The sequence below is a fragment of the Pantherophis guttatus genome, chromosome 15 (genome assembly GCF_059756535.1).
Source record: "Pantherophis guttatus breed Tessera chromosome 15, ASM5975653v1, whole genome shotgun sequence".
NCBI classification, from domain to species: Eukaryota; Metazoa; Chordata; class Lepidosauria; order Squamata; family Colubridae; genus Pantherophis; species Pantherophis guttatus.
The window spans coordinates 988,228-1,015,311 of NC_142077.1; the positions used below are offsets into that span (position 1 = coordinate 988,228).

Below are 27,084 nucleotides of genomic sequence, written 5' to 3' on the forward strand. Positions count from 1 at the left end.
TTTTTATTTTTATTTTATTTTTATTTTTTATTTTTGCTAATTTCAGAATGAATTAAGAAAAGGACAAAAATGCAGGCGGGTGCGAATGCCAAAATAACAAAAAAATAACAAAAAACCCACCCAGAGAAACTCTGCAAACAATTCCTTGCACCCATTTCTGAGCTGTGGGTAAATCCCTTTTCCAAGCGGGATGCCCGAGGCCTTGGATCGGAGCCCCATAACTCTCTCCCAGGAACGCCGAGCACATTGTTTGCCTGGGGCCACCCCAGAGAGACCTCCGCCCAGCCCCACGGAAGGCAAAAAGGGCTGTTTTTCCCACGCTTTTCAGGCAGGAGCACACGGCCGCCGGGTGCCAGGTTCCCCAGAGCTCGGAGGCCTCGCCCGGTCTCTGTAACCACTCAGCGAAACTGCTTATTCACCCCGCCGCGAGCCATGTGGGCGGCTGAGCTGAGCACAGGATTTGTGTGGAACAAGTCCAGGCGGCTGGCTGGTTTGCGTGTTGCGGCTCAGGCACGTGACTTGGTTTCCCCAAGGTCAGGGAAAAAAGGAAAACCACAAGGAGATGCTACCACCTTGGCTTGATTGATGTAGAAACGCACAGAAGCGTCGAAGGGACCTCGGAGGTTTTCTAGACCAACCCCCTTTGCTCAAAGTTGCGGGTTGGACTAGATGACCTCTAGGACTCCACTCTAGATATCCTGCCTTCTACCTTGGGCAAAGCTAAGTTTCTAGCCCTCGTGGTTTCCAAAGAGATACGGAGGTAGAGTTTCTCAAAAGTTAGCATTAGACAGCTATGATTAAACCACCATTAAGTGACTTGGGACCGTTTTTCGCACTTATGACCGGGATTGCAGCATCCCTACAGTCACGAGACACAACATTCAGACCCTTTGCAATTGATTCATATTTATGATGGTTGCGTTGTCCTGGAGTCGAGTGATCCCCTTTTGCGACTTTCTGACGGGCAAACTTTTTTTAAAAAAAGTTCAAAACTTTTTTAAAAAAATATTGAACCTTTTCTAAAGGCTTGAAAACTTAAAAAAAAACAACCTTTTGAAAGCTTTAAAACTTCTTTAAAGCTGTAACTTTAAAACACTTTCTTTAAAACTTTAAAAAATACTTTTTAAAAACTTTTTTAAAACTCTTAAAAGCTTTTGAAACTTTAAAACTTTTTAAAAACTAACTTTAAAATGCTTTCTTTAAAACTTAAGAGAAACTTTAACAACTTTTAAAAAACTTTTAAAAAACTTTTTAAAAACTTTTTAAAAACTTTTTAAAAACTTTTTAAAAACTTTTTAAAAACTTTTTAACAACTTTTTAAAAACTTTTAAAAAACTTTTAAACTTTACAGGATGGTTCCCTGGGAAGGTTCATGAAAATGCCAGCCTTTAAAAAAAAAAAAAATCTCACAGGTTTTTTTTTCTTTGCTGAAAGGAGAAACTGGCCACAGCCTGACAAAAAGGCTCAGGAATTTTCCTGGAGCTCCAGTGAAGAAAGAAGGAGGCGTCAACTGGAGGCCAACCGAGATTCTTCTCCCTGCCCTGAGGGGGTATCTAAGGCACCTTCCCCTTGGCAGGCGGGCAGGTTCTCAGCAGCTGAAGAGAAACTCCTTCTTGTCTGCCTTGCCAGGTAGATCAGATAAGGGCCATCAGCCAGGAGTGGAAACCAGATTTTGATTGGAAGGTTACATGGACAGAAAGCCTCAAAGCCCCTCTTTCCCTCCCCCACTCCCTCGCCTTCACAGCCCAAGAAACTAGGGAGGGTCCCTTCTGAGACCCTCTGGATTTTTCTTTCTATTATCTATCTATCTATCTCTCATCTATCTATCCATCATCTATCTATCTATTTTTGTATCTTGTCTTTTTATGTATACTGAGAGCATTTGCACCAAAGACAAATTCCTTGTGTGTCCAATCACTTTGCCTATAAAGAATTCTATTCTCTATTCTATTCTATTCTATTCTATTCTATTCTATTCTATTCTATTCTATTCTATTCTATTCCATTCCATTCCATTCCATTCCATTCCATTCCATTCCATTCCATTCTAATTCTTTTCTATCCTCTATTTATCCATCCATTCTCTCTCTCTCTCTCTCTCTCCATCTATCTATTCTATCTGTTAGTCTGTCTGTCTCATCTATCCATCCATCCATCCATCATTTGTCTGCCTGTCTGCCTTCCTGCCTATCTATCTATCTATCATCTATCATCTATTTATCCATTCATCCATCCATTCTCTCTCTTCCTCTCTTTCTCTATCCATCTATCTATTCTGTCCGTCTGTCCGTCTGTCCGTCTGTATCTTCTATCTATCTGTCTATCATCTATCCATTCATCCATCCATTCTCTCTCTTTCTCTCTTTCTCTATCCGTCTATCCTATCTGTCCATCTGTCTCTCTGTATCTTCTATCTATCTATCTATCACCTATCTATCTTCATCATTATCTATTTATCTATCTATATCATTATCTATCTATCATCATCTATTTATCCATCCATCCATTCTCTCTCATTCTCTATCCGTCTATCTATTCTATCCATTCATCTGTCTGTCTGTATCTTCTATCTATCTATCTATCTATCTATCTATCTATCTATCTATCTATCTATCTATCTATCCATCCATCATCTTTTTATCTATATCATTATGTCTGTCTGTCATATCTATTATCTATCCATCCATCCATTATCCATCCATCCATCTATCTGTCTATCTTTATCCATCCATCCACCTACCTGCCTGCCTGCCTCTCATTCTCTCTCTCACTCTCTCATTCTCATTCCCTCATTCTCTCTCTCTCTCTAAGGATCCTGATCTACAACCCCAAAGTCTCCTCTCACCTCCAAACCCAGACGTGGCAAATTCCCCAAAATCAAAAATTGCCGCAACCGAGAGGGCAATTGCCGAGTATCGCTGCTTAAGCCCAGGCCCTTCGGGGGGTGTTGAGAGCTTCTTTTTAACTTTTAATTTTCTAATCCTTTTCAACAGGTTCGGCTCCCTCCCTGCTGCCTTTCTGGATTTGGGAAATCTGTTTGCGTCAGCCCAGCGTTTCCAGCCAGTAATTAAACAATTGTTGACTCTCTTCCCCGGCGACAAATTTACATGAGGGGGGAAAAGAAATATTTGCCGGGTGTTTTAATCTCACCTGTCATTTGGCTGCAGTCCTCCCTCGGTGTCCCAATTAAGAGGAACCGGATTTGCAGCTCCTAATTGGACGTTTGAAACCTCCCCTGGCTCTGGGTTCACCAGGTTTTCTAAAAGGCCTTTAAAATGAGCTGGGTCAGCCCCAAAAATTCACCCGTGAAACTTTTACAGGCTGCGAGGCTGTTGAGACGATGGAAAAATTACCCTCCCCCCAAAAATCAGATTTGAGCCTCAGATGCCAAAGGTTCGAACGGAATCTCAGGGTGGAAATGATGCTCCAATTTGTTTTATGTGTATTTAATACACATAATACACATTTATGTGTATTTAATATCAAGGTAGTCCTTGATTTATGACCACAGTTTTAATCACATGACCACGGAGATGCAGCAATGGTTAAAAACACGGTGTGAAAAGTGGTCCTAAGTCTTTTGTTTCAGAGCTGTTGTCATTTCGGTCACTAAGTGAGCTGCTGTAAGTCGACGACTGTCTCTCCTTAAGAACTTCTCAGAGCAGCCCAAGTGTGCTGTCCAACACAGAGAGAGAGGGAAAGACAGAAAGAGAGAGGCAGTGAAAGAGAGAGACAGAAGGAAAAAGAGAAAGAAAGAGAAAAAGAGAAAGAGATGGAAAGAGAAAAAGAGAAAGAGAAAGAAACAGAAAGAGGCAGAGAAAGACACAGAGATAGAAAGATAAAGAGAGAGAGAGAAAAAAAGAAAGACAGAGAAAGAGAGACAGAAGGAAAAAGGAAAAGAGAAAGGGAGAGAAAGAAAAAGAGAGACGGAAAGAGAAAAACAAAAACAGAAAGAGTGAGAAAAGGAAAGGCAGAGAAAGAGAGAAGGAAAGAGAAAGAAAAGAGAGAGGCAGAAATAGAAAAATAAAAGCAGAGAAAGACAGAAAGAAAGAAAAAAGAGAGACAAAAAGATGGAAAGAGAAAAAGAAGAACAGAAAGAAAGAGAAAAACAAAGACAAAAAGGCAGAGAAAAAGAGACAGAAGGAGAAAGGGAAAGATAGAGAGAAAGAGAGTTGGAAAGAGAAAAAGAGAAAGAAAGTGAGAAAGAGAAAGAGAAAGAAAAGATAAAAAGAGACAGGAAAAAAGCTGGGAAAAGAGAATGACAGAGAAAGAAAGAGAGAAAAAGAAAGACAGAACGAGAGCGGCATGAAGAGAAAGAAAGAGAGAGAGACAGAAAGCAGAGAAATGGAATGAGAGAAAGAGAGAGATAGAGAGAGAAAGAAAGAAAGGGGGGTGTGGTTCTTCACCTGAGGCAAATAATTACCTGTCTGCTTTTGAAACCTCCCAAGTGAGCCATCAAAAAGCAATTACAGGCTGTTTCTAGAAAGAGGTGACGGCACACGGTATGCACAAGGAAGGCGGTGTCCGAAAATCCACAGAGCGCCTGCGGAACTACCCAACACATGCTTGATAAATAGCTGACAGAAGTCCTGACGGCAGGGAAGAGGTGGAGAGGGAGATATGTTGGGGGGGGGGGGGGGGGCGGTTCCTAAATGAATGGCTTTTTTCTATCTCTGTCTCTCTGTCTTTTTTATCCATCTTTTTCTTTGTCTTTTTCTAATTCTCTCTCTCCTCTCTCTTTCTTTCTCCCTCTCTTTTCCTCTTTCTCTTTTTCCCTCCCTTCACTTCTACTTCCCCTCTTTTTAAAAAATGTATGTATCAAATTTATCTGTGCCTTAAATTTTCAATGAACGTTTTCTTAAATCTCTCTATTCCCCACCCCCTCCTTCAGTGAGAAATCTCTAGATTAATCTGGTTCAACTCTGATTTAGTGGCTTAAAGCAGAAAACCAACACAGAGCAAAATTCCTTATGCCTTTCATTTATCCTGAACACTTTCTCCACCCCCCAAAAAACCCTCTATTAAAACATGAAATCTGGCTAAATTCCAGCTGATTTCTCTCTTCTTCTCAACTTTTCAAAGTTGTTTTTTTTTTTTTTTTGGCTAAGGAATAATTGTGGGTGGATCATCAAAGCTTTTTGTGCAACGGGAATAAATGACACACGAAAACACGCTCAGAAGTTTTTTTTAAAAAAAAACCCATTCAAAACTCATTTTTAAATATCCCAAAAACGAACCAATATTTTTAAACATAATGTTCTCAGCAACACCTCCGTCTTCCTGCTGGTTGAAAAGTCAGATTTTAAAGCAGCAAATAATTGACACAGGTTTTAAAATCAATTCAGACATTTTTATTGGGTATCAAAAATGTACTTATATATATATATATGTATATATTTACAGAATTAAAGTGCTGTTCAGTCTTTTTGGCACACGCGTGTGCCAATTCTTGTGCAAGTTACAAACCAGGGCGAACAAGAAAGGGCAATCCTCGAATTACGACCACAGCTGGTGATCAGAATTTCAATCACTGAGCAAGGCTGCCGTTAAGGGAGTCCCACACAATTTTATGGCCTTTTCGCCACAGTTCTTAAGCGAATCACTGCAGTTGTTAAATGAACCACACGGTCGCTAAGCAAATCCGGCTTTGCTTGTCGGAAGCCGTTTGGGAAGATCACTGGTTGACAAGGGCCTGTGATTTGATCACATGACTGTGGGGATGTGGCAATGGTCATATATGTGAGGACTGGTTGTAAGTCACTTTTCTCAGTCACTTTGGTCACTAAAGGAACGGTTGCAAGTCAAGGACTTCTTGGAATGCAGCACCCGGGGGTGTTTACTGGCCTGTAGCCCTCTTGTGTAGTTACCACAAAGGAGGTTTTGAGGTGGGGTTAGAGAGAGAGACAGACAGAAAGACAGAAAGAGAGAGGCAGAGAAAGAGGCAGAGAGAGAAAGAAAAAGAAAGATAAAAAGAGAAAGAGATAGAAAAAAGAGATAAAAAGAATGGGAGAGAAAGAAAGAGAAAGAAAGAAAAAGAGGAATAAGACAGAAAGAATGACAGAGAAAGGGAGACAAAGAAAAAGAGAAAGAGAAAATGAGTCAGAAAGTGGGAGAGAGAGACAGAGAGAGAGAGAAAGAAAAAGAAAGCTAAAGAGAGAAAAAAGGTGGAAAGAAAGAAAGAACGGAAGAGAAAGAAAAAGACAGAAAGAGAAAGAAAGAAAAAAGTGAGAGAAAGGAATAAGACAGAAAGAATGACAGAGAAAGTGAGATAAAGAGAAAGAGAGAGAGAGAGAGAGAACAGAGAGAGAAAGAGAGAGAGGAGGGAGGGAGAGAGAGATTTCTGTCCACAGGAAGGGAAGGTCAAAAGTGCCTGGATGTAAAATTACTTTCTCCCAAATTCCAATCTCCGAGTCTAAATGAAACAAAACACCAGATTTCCACGCGGAATTTAGTTAACTGCAAGAACTGACCCACAATTTTTTGGTTTTTTTTTTTAAAAAAAAAGAGGAAAAAAAATTGAGCGCAGTTAAACGTGTCGTCAATACAGAGGCATCTTAAGGCCGAATGGGAACTCAGAACGGATGCTCCTGCAGAGACGCACCAAACCCTCTTCCACACTCCTGGCATGTACAGTTTTTTTTCCCGGGGGTGGGGTGGGGGGGCAGAGAGGGGATTATAAATAAGTCCCAAACTGGGCAGGGTGAAGATTTCCCCCCCTTTACCAGGGTCTCCACAGGGGGGAAGGCTGTGTGGGCGGAGAGCACCCCCAAAAGTCTTCCTGGTCCCGTCGGGCAGCAGGGCACAGGGGTGTCTCCGCCTGTTGCGTTGCGACGAAATCCTTTGTCGATTGTGTGCAGTTGCGATGCCAAGCGCAATCCTTGAATGTTTGCTGGAGCTGGGCCAAGAGCTGGTTGCAAGTTTCCGGGCTCAGCAGGTTGTACTTCGGGATCAACGTCGCAAAGTGGGACAGGCAGGTGTGGTACCCTTCGCAGTAGCTATCCACCGATCCTGCGGGAAGCAAAAATTCAAATTATTCCCCCGATAAGGTAGTTCTCGACTTACAGCAATTCGTTTAGCGACTGTTGGAAGTCACAATGACAACCGATAAAAGGGACCTGCAACTGTCATAGCTCCATGCCAGTTGCCAAGCCTCTAAATTTTGATCACGGATGCCACAACGGTCGTAAGTGTGAAAAATGGCCCTAAGTCACTTTCTTCAGGGCCGTTGTAACTTCGAACGGCCACTAAACGAATGTAAGTCAAGGACGGCCTGTACACCATCCAAGGTTTAGGGATCGCCCTGCTAAAATGTCAATTTTCAAACGTTTGTTCTGTCAACACAAGGACACACAATTGTGCAACCCTTGTCACACTCACCGGGAAGCGTGCCGCAAGACGTCGGCAGGTCCTTGAGGAACTGGACGGTCATCTCCAAAATATCAGCTTTCTCCAGTTTCGAATAGCAGGAATTCTGGAGTGGAACGGTGAAAATAAATTTTTGTTGAGATGCGAAAAAAGATGCAAAATTACACACGCCACAAATACATTGCCAAGAAGTCCCTGCAGGGAACGGAAGGGTCAGGGACTCGACAGGAGAGGGGTGCCCAAGCTTGCACTGCAGGTAGTCCTCAGTTTATGACCACAAAAATTGAGCCCAACATTTCTATCGCTGAGCGAGACAGTTAAAGTCAAATTTGCTCCATTTTAAGACCTCTCTTGCCACAGCTGTTGAGTGAATCCCTGCAGAAAAGTCCTTGGTGCTCTCTGAGCTTGGGGGTTTTCTTGCAGACGTTTCATGACCCAACTAGAGAACAGCATCAGTGCTAGAAGGGAGGGAGCTTTGCTCTTGGTTGACATACCGCTCCTTCTAGCACTGATGATGTTGTCTAGTTGGGTCACGAAACGTCTGTGAGAAAACAACCAAGCTCAGAGCGCACCAAGGACTCCACAGTCCTCCTCTTCCTCTTCCTCTTCTTCCTCCTCCTCCTCCTCCCTGCAACCCCCCTTCCCTTCTCACACTGATGATGTTCCCTAGTTGGGTCATGAAACGTCTGTGAGAACCCACCCACCCCCAAGCTCAGAGACCCCCCCGCATTTCAACCCTGAGGTGCAAATATTCTTCTCTATTGTTCATCTTATATAATGTCAAGCGTTCTGCCCCTACTGGATCCCCGGGGCGGGGGGAAAGAAGGGGCCCCGCAATCTTTTTTCGCCTGCCAGGGGGTCTTGGAGGGTCTGGCGTGGGGAGGGGGCGTCGCCACTCACGTCTTTGCCCACCAGGGGAAGGATGAGCGTCTTAAGCTGGCCAAGGCTGCAGTTGATGCGCGCTCGGCGGCGTTTCTCCATCAGGGGCTTCAGGCTCTGTAGGAGGGAGGGAGAGAGGAGAGGAGGGGTCAGTCCGACGGCTGGACCCCGGGCCCGGTCAGGGGAAGGGGCAAAGGCTCAGGCTCACCTTCCGCAGCTCCGAAGCTTCCCCGGTTTTCCTTCCCGGACTCATCCCGCCTGTCAATGCGCAACAACCCAGCGGCAGAAGCGACTCCTGGAACTGCCCCGCCCGACGGGGGCCTTTTATACCCTCCTGGCCCCGCCCACTTGGAATGCCGCCCCCCTCCGCCCCGCCCCTTAAGGTCCAGCGCCTCCAGGCCCGCGGAACTCGCCGCCACTTTGCCAAGCCGGGCTTGGCTGTCTGGCGCTGGGTGGCCCCAGAGGGAGCCGGTTATTGGCTGCCCGCTGAGTGCCCAGCCAGATCGGTTGGCCAGGTTGGGGGATGGCCAACAGGGAGGGTGGTCTTTCCCCTTCCAGGGGAGGGCGGGGCGAGGAAATGGAAGAGAAATCTGAAAAAATACCGAAGAAGAAGGAAGGGAAAAAATGGGAAGAAAGATATGGAAAGAGAGGCACATAGAAGAAGGGGGGAGAGAGAAAAAAAGAAGAAAAGGGGGAGCGGATGGATGGAAGGGAGGAAAGGAAGAAAGGAAAGGAAAGGAAAGGAAAGGAAAAGAAAAGAAAGGAAAGGTAAGGAAAGGGGGGGGGAATATATATAAAAAAGTAATTCTGATCTTCTCTACAGCAGTTAAAGGTAAAGGTTCCCCTCGCACATACGTGCTAGTCGTTCCCGACTCTAGGGGGCGCTGCTCATCTCCCTTTCAAAGCCGAAGAGCCAGCGCTGTCCGAAGACGTCTCCGTGGTCCTGTGGCCGGCAGGACTCAACGCCAAAGGCGCACGGAACACTGTTCCCTTCCCACCAAAGGTGGCCCCTATTTTTCTACTTGCATTTTTTTTTTTACGTGCTTTCGAACTGCTAGGTTGGCAGAAGCTGGGACAAGTCACGGGAGCTCACCCCGTTACGCGGCACCAGGGATTCAAACCGCCGAACTGCCAACCTTTCGATCGATGACAAGCTCAGTGTCTTAGCCACTGAGCCACCGCCTCCCTTCCCTACAACAAGTTACAAATAAAACCAAAATCTCCTGATAGACAGACAGACAGACCCCAACCCTGCATATCGGCAGAGTGAAACACCCCCCGCCGTCCGGCCCCCAACATTTTAGCTTGAGATGCTGCTTTGGGTCTCGGAGGGGCCATTAATGTAACCCGCCTCCCCCCCCCCTCAAGCAGGCTTCACCCCAGCGGCTTAGGGGCGGAGGTCCAGCTGTCTCAGCCGCGCGTCTTCAGCACCCTGGAGAGCGGCCGGAAAAGGCGCCAGGCGGCGGGGCGGACGCCCCCAAGCCCTCCTCTTTTCTCCCACCCACCCCTCAAATAAATCCGTTGGGTATGTTGTTGACAAGTTGTGGCGGATGCTACAACGGCCCACCCAACTGCCACGAAACAAGCTGGACAAAAAAAAACCACAAAAAAAAAAAAACACAGAATTTCCCAAAATCAGGTCATGCTGCAGGTACCTTTAATCAACCCAGGAATTATTGCATAAATATATGTAGTAAGTGAATGAATAAAACAATTCAGAAGAATCGGCCTGGGATGGGAGACCACAGGGAAAGCTCAGGAAAAAAAAACTAGACTATCAGCCTTCCCCTGCCCAGCTGCACATTTGGTCTGCTGACTCTGGGCCAGCTCTGGGTTCAAATCCAGGTGTTGAAGAGCACAACAGTAAGCTGGGCTCAAGGTCTTCGCTTCTCCCCCTCCCACAATTGAGCCGTCAGTGTGGCCTGGGGGCTGGGATCGTTGAGGGAGGGTCTTTTGTGCTGTAGAGACCCTTCGCTTCGCCTCAGACCATCGAGCTCAATCTGTGGCACATGCTACAGCCAACCTTCTGTTGCTCCAACGGCCTTTTTCACAACTGGTAGTGGGCACAAGTGGGCGCAGCTGCCTCAGAGGGGGGGAGGTCTTAAAGGCAATGCAAATGGCTGCTGGCCTCTATCAACAAAGATGGGTCGGGGGTCTGGAGCCTTGGTGGCGCAGGAGACTAAAGTGCTGGTAAGTAACACCAGCTGTCTGCAATTACTGCAAGTTCAAATCTCGCCAGGCTCAGGGTTGACTCAGCCTTCCATCCTTCCGAGGTAGGTAAAATGAGGACCCGGATTGTGGGGGCAATAAGATGACTTTGTATAAAAAAGGACACCGCTTGGGGGGTGGGGGGGCAAAAAAGCCCTACTGGACAGTCATTTGTCCGAAATGGTCTAGGGTCTCCTGCTTGAGCTGGGGGTTGGACTAGAAGACCTCTAAGGTCCCTTCCAGCCTTGTGTGATTCTATGAATTGTGGCTGGAATTGTCTCGGTACAGATGACTGAAGCCACTAACTTGGGTGTTCTTAAGAGGCTGGGCGTACATATTAAACTGTTTTTAGGTTTATTTTCTAGGCCCTACCTGATTTTTGCAAACCCCCTCCCCTACTTCTTAACAGGGACCACCCACCCAATTTGAAAGGGAGGGGGCGTGTCTCTTTTAAAATTTGCAAAATAAAGGAACAGAACTTTTAATGAGCGAGGTGGCTTTTAATGGACGGTCTTTAGCGCCACCGTGTGGTCCGAACCAAGTATTGAAGCTTCCCTAACAGATTCCCTTACTGGATCTTCTGCAGATCAGAAAAATATTCTGCTGAGTTTCTTTCTTGACTGTGTGCTCTTATGTCTCCCTCTTATGTCTTACTGCCCTGAGGATTCTGGGACTTGAAGCCCATGCATGTTGGCTGGAGAATTCTGGGACTTGTAGTCCTTACCTGTTGGCTGGAGAATTCTGGGACTTGTAGTCCTTACCTGTTGGCTGGGGGATTCTGGGAGTTGAAGTCCACCCATTTTAAAGCAAACCAGCTTGAGGTGGGGGGGGGGGGAACCGCTGCCCAAAGGCACAACCATTTGCCACGTTTCCGCTCGGAGTCCCTTTCCACCTCCCCCTTCAATCCTGCCCTGCATCTCCTCTTGGTCCCCTTTCCCTCCTCTCCTCTCCTCCTCCTCCCCCGCCAAAGCAGTTCCACCCCTCCTGCGACCCCAGGACCACTTGCAAGGAAGGTGGGTACGCCCTGCCGAAGAGGGGGAGCCTTGGAACCAGCATTTTTCGATCCAGCTGCTCCCGAAGGGATGCAACTCTGTGTATGCTCAGACGCCGGGGCACCCAGGTGCTGAAGGACAGCTCCCGGAGGTTGCGCTAGTAGTCGGAGCAGGCATACAGGAGGAGGGAGGGGCCGGGTGGGTGGGTGAGAGGGTGGCCAAGGAGGGGCGTGGCCTCCATCTAGTGGGCGGGGCCAGACCCCCCCACCCTTCCCCCCTTCCCCTCCCTCCCTCCGGCCGAAGCTCCCGCAGAGCCGGCCGGGCGCCAGGCGAGCGCCATGGCCGGGGAGCGCGCACTGCTAGCGGCTCGCCAGGGCGATTTGGAGGCGCTGAAGGCGCTGCTGCCTCCGGCGGCCGAGCGGGGGGTCCCGCTGCTGCCCCCCGCCGCCCTCCGGGACCCGCTGGGCGCCTCGCCCGTCCACCACGCCGCCCGCGCCGGGAAACTGCGCTGCTTGCGCTACCTGGTGGAGGATGCCGCGCTGGGCGCGCAGGGGCGGGCGCGCAACGGGGCCACCCCGGCCCACGACGCCGCCGCCACCGGCCACCTGGCCTGCCTGCAGTGGCTGCTCGGGCCCGGCGGCTGCCGCGTCCAGGTGAGCCTCTGAGCATGGGCAGAGGGCGGGCGGGGAGGGAGGGAGGGAGGGAGGCAGGATCACGGTGTGGGCGCTTCAGGGGACCCCAAGAACCGAAACGGGGGGTGTCTCTTTCTTGTCCCCCCGCCTCTGTCCACCTGGCTTGCATGGGGTGGCTGCCCGGCCCGAGTCCAGGTTAGCCTCTGAGCACATACAGAGGGCGGGGAGCGAAGCGAAGAGCCAGGATCGTGGAGGGATCGCCGGCGCGGACGCTTCAGACTGATGGGGACCCCTAAGAGGGGAAGTGGGGGGTCTTTTTCTCCACTTTTGGGGCCTGCGGTGGCTGTTCGGCTTCGGTCCAGGTGAGCCTCTGAGGTCGTGCAGAGGGCAGGAAACGAGGCGGAGGGTCAGGATCGCGGCGCGGGCGCTGGAGACGGTTGGGGATGAGTGGGGGACCTTCCCCTCGTTTGCCCTTCTGTCCAGCCGGGCTGCCTGCAGTGGCTGCCCCACCCAGGTCCAGGTGAGCCTCTGAGCACGTGCAGAGGGCAGCCAGGGAGGCGGGGCAAGAGAGGGGTCGCGTCTGCTTCAGCCTCCATAGCGGGACACTTGGGCTCTCTACCCGGACAGGCCGGGAAAGGGGGATTCTCCCTCCCGCTGGGCTTGCACGAAGGTTGGCCAGAAAAGACCCGTGTTGGATTCACACAATCTCTCAACCCCGACTCTGATCGCAAGCGGCGTGGCCGAGGTCCCGTTGGGACGTTTGCTTGGGGAAGGAACCGTGTCACAGGTCGCCCCGTTCCCAAGACACGGGGGGAGACCCCTGGCCCAGATTCTGACAACACTTTGACCCGCATTGTGGCTTAAGTAGGGTGTGGGACCAGCTCAACCTTCGGGCACTGGAGTGAAGGAGCAGAGCGATTATTTCCAACCCCCCCCCCCAAATGTAGCCTATTGTAGAAGGCAAGGAGACCTTAGAGGTCATCTAGTCCAGCCCCTCCGCTGGGCCATTTTTAAAAAAAATATATATAAAATTTGATTTATATGCTGCCCTTCTCCGGAGACTCAGGGCGGCTTACAATGCGTTAAGCAATAGCCTTCATACTTTTGTATATTCATACAAAGTCAGCTTATTGCCCCCACAATCTGGGTCCTCATTTCACCCACCTTTGAAAGGATGGAAGGCTGAGTCAACCTTGAGCCTGGTGAGATTCGAACTTACAGTAATTGCAGACAGCTGGTGTTAATCACAATGCTATCAGTCTGCTGAGCCACCCGGCCTCTTATTCTGCCCTTCCTTCCTTCCTTTCCTTTCCTTTCCTTTCCTTTCCTTTCCTTTCCTTTCCTTTCCTTTCCTTTCCTTTCCTTTCCTTTCCTTTCCTTGTCGTGCATGGCCCACGTTTTGCTAAATTGCCTCGGAGTTGTGACGGTCTCGCCGTGTCCGTTCGTGCAGGATGCGGATCATTCGGGGGCCACCGTCCTGCACCTGGCGGCTCGCTTCGGCCACCACGATGTCATTGACTGGCTCTTGCGCTTCGGGAACGGCGACCCGCTTGTGCCCACCGAGACGGGCGCGCTGCCCGTCCATTACGCTGCCACGAAAGGAGATTTTCCTTCCCTGCATCTGATCCTCGGACACTGTCCCAGGTAAGGGACCGCCTCGCTGGGCCGGCGTTACTTTCCCAACACAGAGTTGAGCGTGTGGGTGTTTCCAACAAGAGTTGTTCAAAAGTGAAGCATCACAGGTAGTCCTCGAGTTACGACCGCCACGGAACCCCAAATTTCCTTTACTAAGCAAGGCCCTGTTTTACGACCTTTCTTTTGACACCGTTAAACGAACCGCTGCCGTTCTTAAATTAGTCACTCGGGAGTCAGCTGCCAAGTGTCTGAATTTTGATCATGTGACCATGGGGATGGCTGCGACGGTCATAAGTGTGAAACACGGTCATAAGTCACTTTTTTCTTGGCCGTTGTAACTTTCAACGGTCGTTAAACGGACTTTTGTAAGTCAAGGACTGCCTGTCTCTATTTTATTTTGGTTTTTTATTTTATTTCATTATTTTGTTTCAGATTTGGCTTTATTTTATTCCTCTATTATCCATGGCGGTTTTTGCCTCGGCATCGGGGGGGGGGTTTTCCTAACCCCGGGGGCTTTTTAAAACCTTTCCGAAAGTTGAAAATTTTGTCCCTCTTTGAAAACCTTTTGGCCCCGGTTGGTAAGTGAATCAGTGCAGTTAAATCAGGGACACGGTTGTTAAATGGATCCACTTTGCTGCTCTCAAGGTCGCAAAAGGGGACCATGTGACACTGCAACCGTCATAAGTCCTTGCCAGTTGCCAAGCCTCCGAATTTTGGTCACGTGACTACAGGGATTTTGCTTCAGCAGGGGGTAGAACTCTATGACTCTGAGACAGATGGATAAGATGCACGACAGATGGACGGAAGGAAGGAAGGACGATTAGAGGAAGGAAGGAAGATTAGAAGAAGGAAGGAAGGAGTAAGGGAGGGAGGGAAAAGGGACATTAAAGGAGGGAAAGTGGGAGGGATGGAAGGAAGGAAAGGAAGGGAAGAAAGAAGGAAGGAAAGAAGGAAGGAAAGAAGGAAGGAAGGAAGATTAGAAGAAGGAAGGGAGGAGAAAGGGAGGGGAAAAGGAACATTAAAGGAGGGAAAGTGGGAGGGAGGAAAGGAAGGAAGGAAGGAAAGAAGGAAGGAAGGAAGATTAGAAGAAGGAAGGGAGAAGAAAGGGAGGGGGAAAAGGAACATTAAAGGAGGGAAAGTGGGAGGGAGGAAAGGAAGGAAGAAAGGAAGGAAGGAAAGAAAGGAAGGAAGGAAGATTAGAAGAAGGGAGGAGAAAGGGAGGGGAAAAAGGAACATTAAAGGAGGGAAAGTGGGAGGGAGGAAAGGAAGAAAGGAAGGAAGATTAGAAGAAGGAAGGGAGGAGAAAGGGAGGGGAAAAGGAACATTAAAGGAGGGAAAGTGGGAGGGAGGAAAGGAAGGAAGGAAGGAAAGAAGGAAGGAAGGAAGATTAGAAGAAGGAAGGGAGAAGAAAGGGAGGGGGAAAAGGAACATTAAAGGAGGGAAAGTGGGAGGGAGGAAAGGAAGGAAGAAAGGAAGGAAGGAAAGAAAGGAAGGAAGATTAGAAGAAGGGAGGAGAAAGGGAGGGGAAAAAGGAACATTAAAGGAGGGAAAGTGGGAGGGAGGAAAGGAAGGAAGGAAGATTAGAAGAAGGAAGGGAGGAGAAAGGGAGGGGAAAAGGAACATTAAAGGAGGGAAAGTGGGAGGGAGGAAAGGAAGGAAGGAAGGAAAGAAGGAAGGAAGGAAGATTAGAAGAAGGAAGGGAGAAGAAAGGGAGGGGGAAAAGGAACATTAAAGGAGGGAAAGTGGGAGGGAGGAAAGGAAGGAAGGAAGGAAGGAAGGAAGGAAGGAAGGAAGGAAGGAAGGAAGGTCTTCCAGAAGACATTGGACAGCCTTTGTCCAGAATGGTTGAGGGTTGGACTAGAAGACCTCCAAGGTCCCTTCCAGCTCTGTGATTCTGGGTTCTGTCTGACGGATGATTCAATGTGTTATGTTGTCATGATGTTCTGCTCTCACGTACATGTTGGCACCCGGGCACAAAATGCATCTCCAGATTTCTCTGCACGAAAGAGGGTTAGGCTAACCACAATGCCTTTTGTGCAAAGGGAGGTGGGTTAGGTCAGGTGCTCTGCAAACCAGGTTAAATGCTGGCCAAGCGAGGCCTTACACCCAGCCTCAAGGACTGGCCCCGTGCCTCAGTGTCCCCATTGCAGAAAGCCACCTCCCTTGGGGTCACGCTGCAGCCCCCCACCCCACCCCCAAGGATGTCACAAGCGTCTCGGGCACAATCCTGGCCTGGTTTTGCCCCCATCCTGGTTTGCCCGTATCATGGCTAGAATTGTGTCTCCTTGGTTCGGATTGTTTTCGGCATCTCTGACAGCTTTATGGCGGGGGAGGGAGGGGCGGGGGGAGCAGTGGTGGGGGCTTCGGAGTCCCGATGGAAATATAGCCCATGGGGCTTTGCAAAGAGCTGATAACACAGCGGCCTTTGTGTCTGCGGTGTTGTGTAAAGGGATTGTGTGCCAGGCAGGGGCGGGAGGGCTCTTTGGATGGGGAGGACAGCCAAAATTTGGGTGGGCAGGGAAGGGAGGGGGAGGGCGGTCGGGGAGGGGGGAGGCCTGAGGGAGGGAGATTGATGGAGCGCCTGTTTTCCTGAGAGGGTGGAGGGGGGTGTGTGAGCTGTCATTTGGGTGGCTTGAGAGACGCACAACTTCCTTCCTTCCTTCCCCCTTCTCTTTCTCATCCATCCCTCTTTCCTTCTTTCCTCTCTCTCTCCTTCTTTTTTCTTTCTTGTCCATCCCTCTTTTCTAGTTTTCTCTATCTCTTTCCTTCCTTTTTTCTTTCCTAAACTCCTTCCTCCCCTTTTCTTTCTCATCCATTCATCTTTCCTTTTTATCTCTCTCCCCTTCCTCCTTTCCTTCCTCCCTCCATCCCACCCTTCCTTCCTTCCTTTCTCATCCCTCCCTTTTGTCTTTCCTCTCTATTTCTTCCCTCCCTCCAATCCTGCCTTCCTTCCTTTATTCTCATCTATCCCTCTTCCCTTTCCTCTCTCTCCTTCCCTTCCTTCCTTCCTTCCTTCCCTCCCTTCTCTTTCTCATCCGTCCCTCTTTCCTTCTTTCATCTCTCTCTCTCCTTCTTTCTCATCCATCCCTCTTTTGGTTTTCTCTTTCCTTCCTTCTTTCCTTCCTAAACTCCTTCCTCCCCTTTTTGTCCTCATCCATCCCTCTTTTTTTCTTTCCTCTCTATTTCTTCCCTCCCTCCAATCCTTCCTTCCTTCCTTCCTTCCTTCCTTCCTTCTTTTCTCATCCATCCCTCTTTTTTCTTTCTATCTCTTCCCTCCCTCCATTCATTCTTTCCTTCCTTCCTTCCCTCCTTCCTCTCTCTCTTTCTCTCTTTCTCTTTCTCTCTCTTTGCCTCCTTCCTTGCCTGCCTGCTTGTCTGCCTCCATTCTAATATATATATATATATCTCGGAATGCAAGCCGTGGAAGGGAACTGAGAGGTCATCTAGCCCAACCCCACCCTCTCTGCCCAGGAAAAAAAGAGCACCCCCGTAGCTTTTCCAGCCTCTGCTGAATAGCTTACTTAAAATTAAACTGCAGCCGAAGAGCTAATATAAAATCACTCCAGCTGGGAAAAATAGGTCAGCAGGATCCTTTGGAACCACACAAGTACAGTACGTGACAGATTAAAAGGTTTTTAATCTCATTTGCCACGGCGAGCCGGTGTGGTTCGACCACAAATAGCCTTCAGAGCGAAGACAGCTCCTCGGAAGGGTAATTAAAAACCTGCCAAATATGTTATTCCTGCCAGCCAGAAACAGGCTTTTTTTAAAAAAAAACAAAAAACAAAAAAACACAGGGTCTCTTTTAAACTTTGCAGCGTGGAAAGTCCAGTTTGCATCCAGCAGAAATCTCGTATTTACCCAAGGCCTCCATCTGCAGAATTAATTTTGGGGACGGTGGCCTGGTTTTCGCTCTTGATGGAGAGTTGGGAAGCCAAGTCTCTTTAAAAAAAAAAAAAAAGAATTCAGAATTTTTGGGGCGGCGTTAAACACGAGCTTCCCTCCCACCCCAAAATGCTAAGCAGCTTTTCAAAAAAAAGTTTCCTCCTTTTTGGCTCACGGAAAACCAGCAAAAGGAGAAAATGAGAGCTGCAAAAATTATTTTCGGCTGGTTCTGCAGTTAGCTTTATAAATATTTTGCAATTGTAAAAAAAAAAAAAAAAACCTTTCTGCCATTTTCCTAGAATAGAATAGAATAGAATAGAATAGAATAGAATAGAATAGAATAGAATAGAATAGAATAGAATAGAAAATAAATAATAGAGAATAGAATAGAATAGAATAGAATAGAAAATAAATAATAGAGAATAGAATAGAATAGAATAGAATAGAATAGAATAGAATAGAATAGAATAGAATAGAAAATAAATAATAGAGAATAGAATAGAATAGAATAGAATAGAATAGAATAGAATAGAATAGAATAGAATAGAACAGAACAGAATAGAATAGAATATAAATAATAGAGAATAGAATAGAATAGAATAGAACAGAACAGAATAGAATAGAATAGAATAGAAAATAAATAATAGAGAATAGAATAGAATAGAATAGAACAGAACAGAATAGAATAGAAAATAAATAATAGAGAATAGAATAGAATAGAATAGAATAGAATACAAAATAAATAATAGAGAATAGAATAGAATAGAATAGAATAGAATAGAATAGAATAGAATAGAATAGAATAGAATAGAATAGAACAGAACAGAACAGAACAGAACAGAACAGAACAGAACAGAATAGAATAGAATAACAGAGTTGGAAGGGACCTTGGAGATCTTCTAGTCCAACCCCAAACCCTTCTTATGACTGTCATCTTCCTCGCTGGAGGGCTGAGTCAATCCAGAATGTGACGTGCAGTTAGTCCTCTACTTATGACCACCATCTGTGGCTGAGTGGCAGTTTTGGGACTCGCATCCAATTTTACAACTTTTTTGATAGTTAAGGGTTAATTGCAAGCGCAAGATTTCTAAGGGACCTTAAGCAGCCAAGCAAATTTTCTCCCTTTTTTCCCCAAACGTCTGCATCCTTCCGCATCTCTCTCTTTTTCTCGTAGGAGATCTGAGGATTATGTCCGTTCAAAATCCGGCAAGAATTTGTAAGACCTTGATCAGATTAGCGAATTTATTGGCACGCCATTCCGCCGCGGTTCAAACTATCTTGGTTTGAAGGTTTGCAAGTTTTAGGATAGAGAGATCCAGATTACATCGGTTTGCTTACCTCGTCTTCGTCGGGACGTCAAATAAATACTATTTAAGAAAAAAAAATAAATTAAATAGGTGATGTTAGATTTACTAGAGTGAATTTAGGTCCCTTCCACCTCTGTTATTCTATTCTATTCTATTCTATTCTATTCTATTCTATTCTATTCTATTCTATTCTATTCTATTCTATTCTATTCTATTATTCTATTCTATTCCATTTCATTCCATTCCATTCCATTCCATTCTAATTAGACATAACCGATTCCTGCAACCTTTCTTCGTCTATTTTATGCTCTAATTTGAATTTTTCTGAATGTTTTTTTTTTTTCTGCGATCATAAACCAACATGACTCCATTCCTCCCATGTTTTTGCCTGTCTTAGTTAAGGAACAACATGAATTATTTACAGCTGGGCAAGAACGATCTTTCACCGTACCTCCCCCCGCCCCCACCCCCCAGTGACAGCTTGATCCTGGGCTCGGTTACCGGTTAGTGCAACCAGATCCCTCCAAGACTGCCAAGAAACACGGATGGTGGCTTATACAAAGAAGGTTTAGCTAACACAAACCGCCTTCGATTCGCCTTCACTTCTTGGTTTATTCTACGAATTTATGTATTATGTAATTTTATATATTATTGTGTTTTATCCTATTCTCATTTTAGAATTTTATTGGTAATATGTGTTTGAACCTGTACGTTGATATGGCCCTGTACAGTCTAATCAATAAATATATAATATATATATATATATATATATATATATATATATATATATATATATATATATATATATATATATATATATAATTATAGATAGGGCTGTAAAAATCTCCCCTTATCTAAGAGTTGCAAGTGGTCCTTGACTTGTTGCTTCGTTTAGTGACCGTTTGAAGTGAGAACGGCGCTGAAAAAAGTGAATAGAATAAAATAAACAGAGTCGGAAGGGACCTTGGAGGTCTTCTAGTCCAGCCCCCTGCTCAGGCAGGAAACCCCATGCCATTTCAGACAATGGTCCAATCTCTTCTTTAAAAAATTCAAGTGTTGGAGCACCCACAACTTCTGGTGGCAAGTTGTTCCACGGGTTAATTGTTCTCACTGTCAGGAAATTTCTCCTTAATTCCAGGTTGTTTCTCTCCTTGGTTAGTTAAGACCATGAGAGGATTATAGGACCATTTTTCACACTTATGACCGTTGCAGCATTCCCTGCGGTCACATGATCAAAATTCAAAGGCTTAGCAACTGGCAAGGACTTATGTCCATTGCAATGTCCTGGGGACGCGACCTTCAGACCAGCAAAGTTGATTCGTTTAACAACCGTGTGTTCCTGACTTAACTGCACCGATTCACTTACTCACCGGGGCTAAAAGGTTGTGAAATTGGGGGTGGGGGGAACTCAGCGGACAACCGCCTCCCTTAGCCGCAGAAATGTTGCGCTCAACGGCCGTCATAAGTCAAGGACTACCTGCACAATAGAACTCAGGGATGGCACTTAGTTCTCTACGTCAAGCGTTTAGGCGGCTGGACTGGATGCTCTTCGAGACCCCCTTCCTAAACTTCACACCATCCTGGGCTTTCACTGGAAACGTGCCTTGGGTTCGGGGTTGGACTAGATGACCTCCGAGGCGCCCTTTCCAACTCTCTACATCCCTGACTGCAATTTTCTGCCTTCCAGCCAGCCTGGTAGCCACATCCTTTACTCCCTTAAAAATAATATTTTATTTTTTTGGCTCAAACTCACCAAATCTGCCAGGGAAGGGAGGGGAGGGGAGGGGGGGTAGGCAGGACCAGCCGGGGGAGGGGGGGAAGGAGGAGGGAAGGTGGGGGGGAGAGAGACCACCAGGTGTTCCATTGTCCCTGCCTGCTTTTTTATCGCTGTGTCCTTTTCTTTGTTCCTGTAGCTAATTTGCAGCCAGGCACAATAGCAGCTGCCTGGAGGGATCTGATTTACGACGAAGCCCGCCTCGCCAAGCGACGGCCAGCTGCCTGTCTCCGGGGCACAGATAGCCCTTATCGCTGTCTTTGCAGCTTCCTGGGGAGGGGGTGGAACCTGGAAGGCCAGCCCCTCTGCCCAGGGGAGGAAGGACAGAAGCGCCTGGGAAGAGATTTGCCTTCGCCAGGTAGTCCTCGAGTTACGACCGCCACCTGTTGCGCCCAAACTTTCCGTGGCACAGCGGAATGGGGAGGAGAAAGGTCGTAAAAGGGAGCAAAACTCACTTAACAACTGTCTCGCTCAGCAACGGAAATTTTGACTCCAATTGTGGCCGTAAGTCGAGGATTACCTGTACCGTCCCTGTCCAGTCTCTTCTTGAATGGATGGATGGAGCACCCATAAACCTCTGGGGGGGAAAGTCGTTCCACTGATTAATTGATCTGCGATTACAGAATAACGGAGAAGGAAGGGACCTCGGAGGTCATCTAATCCAGCCCCCTGCTTAAGCAGGAGACCCGGCCTAGACCATTCCAGAGAAATGGCTGGTCCAATCTCTTCTTAGAAACCTCCAGGGTTGAAGCATCCACAACTTCTGGAGATAAGCTGCATCATCCATCCATCCGTCCGTCCATCCGTCTGTCTGTTCATATGCTTATCATGCAGCCTATCTCTATCAATCAGCTAGATAGCTAGATTGCTAGATGATAGCTAGAGATGATATCTATATATAATATCTATATAAGATTATATATATATATATATATATGTAGGTCTTTGGTTATTTGGGTTTTCTCCCGCGTAAAATTGGAAGTGTCTTGGCGACGTTTCGACGAAGTCTCATTCGTCATCTTCAGGCTGGTGTTTTCGGCTTCGTGCTTCTAGGAGCAATGTGTGATCGCAGCTGTTTCTTCCTTTTAACACATTGCTCCTAGAAGCACGAAGCCGAAAACACCAGCCTGAAGATGACGAATGAGACTTGGTCGAAACGTCGCCAAGACACCTCCAATTTTACGCGGGAGAAAACCCGAATAACCAAAGACCTACATACAAACACCCGCGAAAACCTCAGAAAACAAATATATATATATATATATCCTCTAGCTTTCTAGCTATCAATCCTCTACCTATCTACCTATCTAGTGCCATCCTGGACAAATGGTTCTCCAATGCAACTCCTCAACTTTACTCTCTCAATACAGGATAACGGGCTTGGACGGGACCTTGGAGGTCATCTAATCCAACCCCCTGCCCGAGCAGGAAACCCTATACCATTCGGGACAGTCTCTTCTTTAAAGCCAAGCAGTGATGAAGGACCCACAACCCATCGTGTCAATCTGCTCCCTGCCCTCCGATCCAATGAAAGCACTTCCAGATCTCTCATTACAGCTGGAATAAATATTGTTTATTCCGTTTGAGAGGCTGAAGTTTTGGGACACACAACACAGTTGTTTGTTCAGTTTTTGTGTGTTGCAGGCAAGGAAAAAAAAAAAACCCTCACATTTAAGAGCGGGTGGAAAGAGAATAAGGTTGCAAAGAACCCGGCATCTCCAAGAGATGCCGATCAATTATTAAAAAGCCCAGCTGAGTTTTTCTTACGTTGCCTTTTTGAAATATTCAACAGGTGTTTCCGGAGAATTGAAATCGGCAGAGGGCATCCGAGTTGTGTGCGAATCCGGATTTTTCGGGGTTAAAAAATGAAACTTTCCAGCAAGATTAAGGCAGGGAAATTCTCTGCTCAATTCGTTTGGTTAGAATATTTGCGCGTTGCAGGAGATCCTCGGGTTACGACTGCCATGGAACCCGAAACTTTTGCTGTTGCTAAGTGAGACGTTTATGAAGTGAATTTTGTCCCCTGTTTCCGACCTTTCTTGCCACCGTTGTTAAACGAATCACTGCGGTTGATAAGTTAATACAATTGATGGTGGAAAGGCTTAACGACTGTAATGGGGCAGTCTCTATTATGGTCGTTTGTTGAGGACTAGCTGGGAAAAATGATTTATTTCGTTGGAAGAAGGGGGGGGGAACTCTAGTGGAAAAATGAAATTTTTCTCAGTTCTTCATCAATATTTGATTACAGATAGTCCTCGACTTACAATGGCTCGCTTAGTGACGGTTCGAAGTTACAACATCACTGAAAAAAAGTGACCATTTTTCACACTTACGACCGTCACAGCATTCCCCAGGATCACGCAATCCCCTTTCGCAACCTTTAGACCAGCAAAGTCAATGGGGGAAGCTGGATTCGCTCAACGACCGTGTTTAAGAACATTTAAGAATGGCAGCAATTCACTCAATGACAGTCCTAAGTCACTTTCGTGGGTGCCCTTGTGACTTCAAATAATCCCTAAATGAATTGTTGGAAACCGAGGACTGCCTGTATCGGGGTGTCGGGGAATCATTTGAGCGACTCCCTTAACAACGGTGGCAAGAAAGGTCTTTAAACGGGGCGACACATCACTTCAAAAAAAATGCCTTGCTTAAAGGCAGAAATGTTGGGCTCAGCTGCGGTCGTAGGTCGAGGACCCCCCGTAATAGATTCGATCGTTTTTCCAAAAAAAAGGGGAACTTATTAAACAGATTCAACAGATTAGCATTGGAAGGGACCCTGTAGGTCATCTAGTCCAACCCGCCGCCCAGCAACTTGATTTGAAAAATCTGAATTTTTTTCCTTTCTTTTTTTCTCTTTCCAGTTCGGTCAACGCCCAAACCAAGAATGGTGCCACCCCACTGTATTTAGCCTGCCAGGAGGGTCACATGGAGATTGTCCAGTATTTGGTCAAGGAGTGGGGGGCTGACCCTCACTTACGCGCCAACGATGGCATGACGCCCCTCCACGCCGCAGCTCAGATGGGCCACAACTCCGTCATTGTATGGCTGGTGAGCACAGGAGTGGAGGAGTCACATCATGTGTGTGTGTGTGTGTGTGTGTGTCAGGAAGCTTTCCTTGCCGTCGTTCACAAACCCACGCAGACCCCATGGAGGTAGTCCCCGACTTACGGCCGTTCATTTAGCGACCATCCGAAGCACCGAAAAAAGTCACTTAGATCCGGTTTTTCGGGTTTTTTTATACCTACCTTGTTCATGCGACCAAAATTCGGACAGCTTGGCTGCTGTCTCGTATTTACGACGGTCGCAGCGTTCCCCCGGGGGGGTCCCATGACCTTCTGACAAGTCGGTGGGGAAGCCAGGGTCGCTGAACGAACCGCGGCACGAAGGGTCGTTAAAAGGGAGCGAAACTCACTCGGATCGACGTCTCGCTTCGCGGCGGAAATTCCGGGCCCCGTTGTGGTGGTCGTAAGTCGAGGACCGCCTGCAGGGCGTCCTCTCCGGATGCGAGACTCCGGTCTTGATCGTTTATTTATTTTAATTTTTTTTTATCCTGCTGGCTACGCAGATGAGTTTCACCGACGTGAACCTGTCGGAGCAGGACGAAGACGGGGCCACGCCGATGCATTTTGCGGCCAGTCGGGGCCACGCCAAAGTCCTGAGCTGGCTGCTCTTACACGGAGGGGAGATCGTGGTGGACCAATGGGGAGGGACCCCTTTGCACGATGCTGCGGAGAACGGGGAGCTGGAGGTGAGCACGCGGAGAGAAGATCGGGCGGTGAGGGATCGCCTCTTGGTGCCCTTTCCCTCGCGAGGAAGGAAGAATTGGAGGCAGCCGCGAGGGAAGGAAGTGCTGGGTTCAGTTCAGCTCAGGGGATGCGGGGACCCTCGCGAGTGGCTCTGCTGGGCCTTAGGAGTGGGAGAACTATAGAAAGGTTGGAAGGGACCCCAGAGGTCATCGAGTCCAACCCCTGACTGGCGGAGGAATCCAAATTGAAATATAGGAGTTTAGGGTTGAAAGAGGCCATAGAGGTTGTGTAGTCTGAATCCCTGCCTGGTGGAGGAACACGGAAACCTAAGATTGGAAGGGAGACCTCGGGAGGTCATCTACTCCAACCCTCTGCCCAGTGGAGGAATCCAAATTGAAATACAGAAGCCTAAAACGGGAAGGTTGAGAGGGGCTTCAGAGACTATCCAGCTCAACCCCACTGCTTGTGCCGTAATCTCAATGGAAATAGAAGGAAGAGAAGGGCTGAGAGGGGCCTCGAAGGTCATCCAGTCCAACCCCATACCCGGTGAAGGAATCCAAATTAAAATATACAACTGGAAGGGTTGAGAGGGGCCTTGGAGGTCATCCAGTCCAACCCCCTGCCGGGGTATCATAATCCAAATTGAAATTCTAGATTCTGAACCCAAATTAAAAGAAGGAAGCCTAAAACGGAAGGCTTGAGAGGGCCCTCAGAGGTCATCCAGCCCAACCCGCTGCCCGGTGGGAGGAATCGCAATCAAAATGTAGACGCCTAGAATGAGTGGGAGGGAAGGGAGACCACCTGAGGTCATCTAGTTCACCCCCCACTCCCAGTCTTCCCTCTCTGCTCATCTATGTCCTCTTCTCTCCTCTCCCTCACAGTGCTGTCAGATCCTCGTGGTTAACGGCGTCGACCTCAGCCTGCTCGACCAAGATGGCTACACCGCCGGGGACCTTGCCGACTACAATGGCCACTCGCAGTGCGCCAAGTACCTGCGGACGGTGGAAAACATGGTGCAGAGGCGTGGCGGGGAGGGTGGCTTAGCCTTGCCCATGGGGGGGGGGAGGGGCATGAAAAGGGGCTGGGATGAATATTGGGGCTCCTAAGGGGCATCTAGAGGGGTTCAACCTTGCCTCGGATTTATCCTTTCATCCCCCCAATGCGCTGATTGGAGCCACGCCTCTTAGCCTTACAACTGTAATCGGGACCAAAAAAACTTCAGCGGTCCAGTCTTTAAGTGAGGCACCCCTGATTTTAAAACCTTATTTTGCCATGATTGTTCAGTGAATCCAGCTTCCTTTCTGTCTGTCTGTCTGTCTATCATCTATCATGTCTCTATCATCTGTCTGTCTACCTATCATATATTAACCATCTATCATGTCTCTCTACATCTATCTATCTACTGTATCTCTATCTATCTATCTATCTATATCTATCTATCTATCTATCTATCTATCTATAATCTATCATCTATTGTCTGTCTAAGATAGATAGAAAGAGACAGAGAAAGAGAGAGACAGAGACAGAGAGATTGATAGATAGATAGATAGATAGATAGATAGATAGATAGATAGATAGATAGATATGAAACATTAAATAGAGAGAGAGATATGAAACATTAGATAGGATAGACAGACAGACAGGCAGATAGATAGATAGATATGAGATGATAGATAGATATGATAGATAGATAGATAGATAGATAGATAGATAGATAGATAGAGATAGATAGATGATAGATAGATATGAGATGATAGATATAAAACATTAGATAGATGATAGATAGAAAGATAGATAGAAAGATAGAAAGATATGAAGCATTAGATAGAAAACAGATGATAGACAGTCAGACAGATAAATATAGAGATATGAAACATTAGAGAGAGAGAGAGAGAGAGAGATGCTATTTACATTATTGTATTATTTTTTCTCTGTTTTCCATTTAATTTTTGGTTTGTTGCTTTGCTTTTTAATCTCTTTGTTCTTGTATATATTTTTTATGTGTTTTCTATTTCTGTTATGGCACCGATTGTTAACATTTCCATTCCTCCTTCATTTCTTCCTATCTCTTCCTTTCCTTTCTTCTTCTTGCTCCTCTTTCTGTTCTATTTATGTTCTGCCCTTGTTCTTTTTTTTCCTCCTCTTTTCTTTGTCCTTTTTCCCTGTTTTTTTTAAAAAAACACACTTTCCTATCTCCATTGTTCATTTACTTTTTCCTTTTATGGCTGTCCTGTTTTTTCTTTCTCTCTTTTTGCTCTGTTTTTCCATTCCTTCCCGTTTCTCATCGCCCTTTTATTTTATTTCTAATTTTTTAAACCTGTGGGTTATGTTATATTTTTCATTCCCATTTATTTTCCGTTTCGCCTGTTATTTTTTCCCCCTGCTTTCCTTCCCTCTGTTTCCTCCTCCCCTCTCCTGTTGCATTAAACAACTCCAGAAAAATAACTATCGCCACAATTTTAAAAAACCGTCGGGCTTCCAGAGAAGCTGGGACAAGGCCACGGATGCCCTGGTCACTTACAAGGACCCCGTGGTACGTGCCCCCACTATGGCTTCCTTCTGTGCAACCATCTATTCTATCTGTCTGTCTGTCTGTCTATCTATCATCTATCTTCTATCTATCAATCTATATTTATCTATCATGTATATATTTATTTATCT

At 46.9% G+C, this 27,084-nt stretch overlaps 2 protein-coding genes across 2 annotated transcripts in view; one reads left to right on the forward strand and one right to left on the reverse strand.

Moving 5' to 3' along the window:
* Positions 1 to 5,328: 5,328 nt before the first annotated feature.
* HES2 (hes family bHLH transcription factor 2) lies at positions 5,329 to 8,537 on the reverse strand. Its single transcript, XM_034424193.2, has 4 exons — positions 8,453 to 8,537; positions 8,266 to 8,361; positions 7,378 to 7,471; positions 5,329 to 7,008 (listed from the first exon to the last, which is right to left on the reverse strand). The coding sequence occupies exons 1-4, from the start codon at positions 8,495 to 8,497 to the stop codon at positions 6,719 to 6,721; spliced, it is 525 nt and encodes a 174-aa protein (XP_034280084.2). The 5' UTR covers positions 8,498 to 8,537; the 3' UTR covers positions 5,329 to 6,718.
* Positions 8,538 to 11,770: 3,233 nt separating this feature from the next.
* Positions 11,771 to 27,084, forward strand: part of ESPN (espin) — a 36,885-nt gene continuing 21,571 nt past the window's right edge. The window contains exons 1-5 of the mRNA XM_060694335.2: positions 11,771 to 12,097; positions 13,527 to 13,720; positions 23,539 to 23,725; positions 24,243 to 24,425; positions 25,305 to 25,436. Of these exons, the coding sequence (XP_060550318.2) occupies positions 11,783 to 12,097; positions 13,527 to 13,720; positions 23,539 to 23,725; positions 24,243 to 24,425; positions 25,305 to 25,436 (1,011 nt within the window). The 5' untranslated portion in view covers positions 11,771 to 11,782. The remainder of the gene's footprint in view (positions 12,098 to 13,526; positions 13,721 to 23,538; positions 23,726 to 24,242; positions 24,426 to 25,304; positions 25,437 to 27,084) is intronic.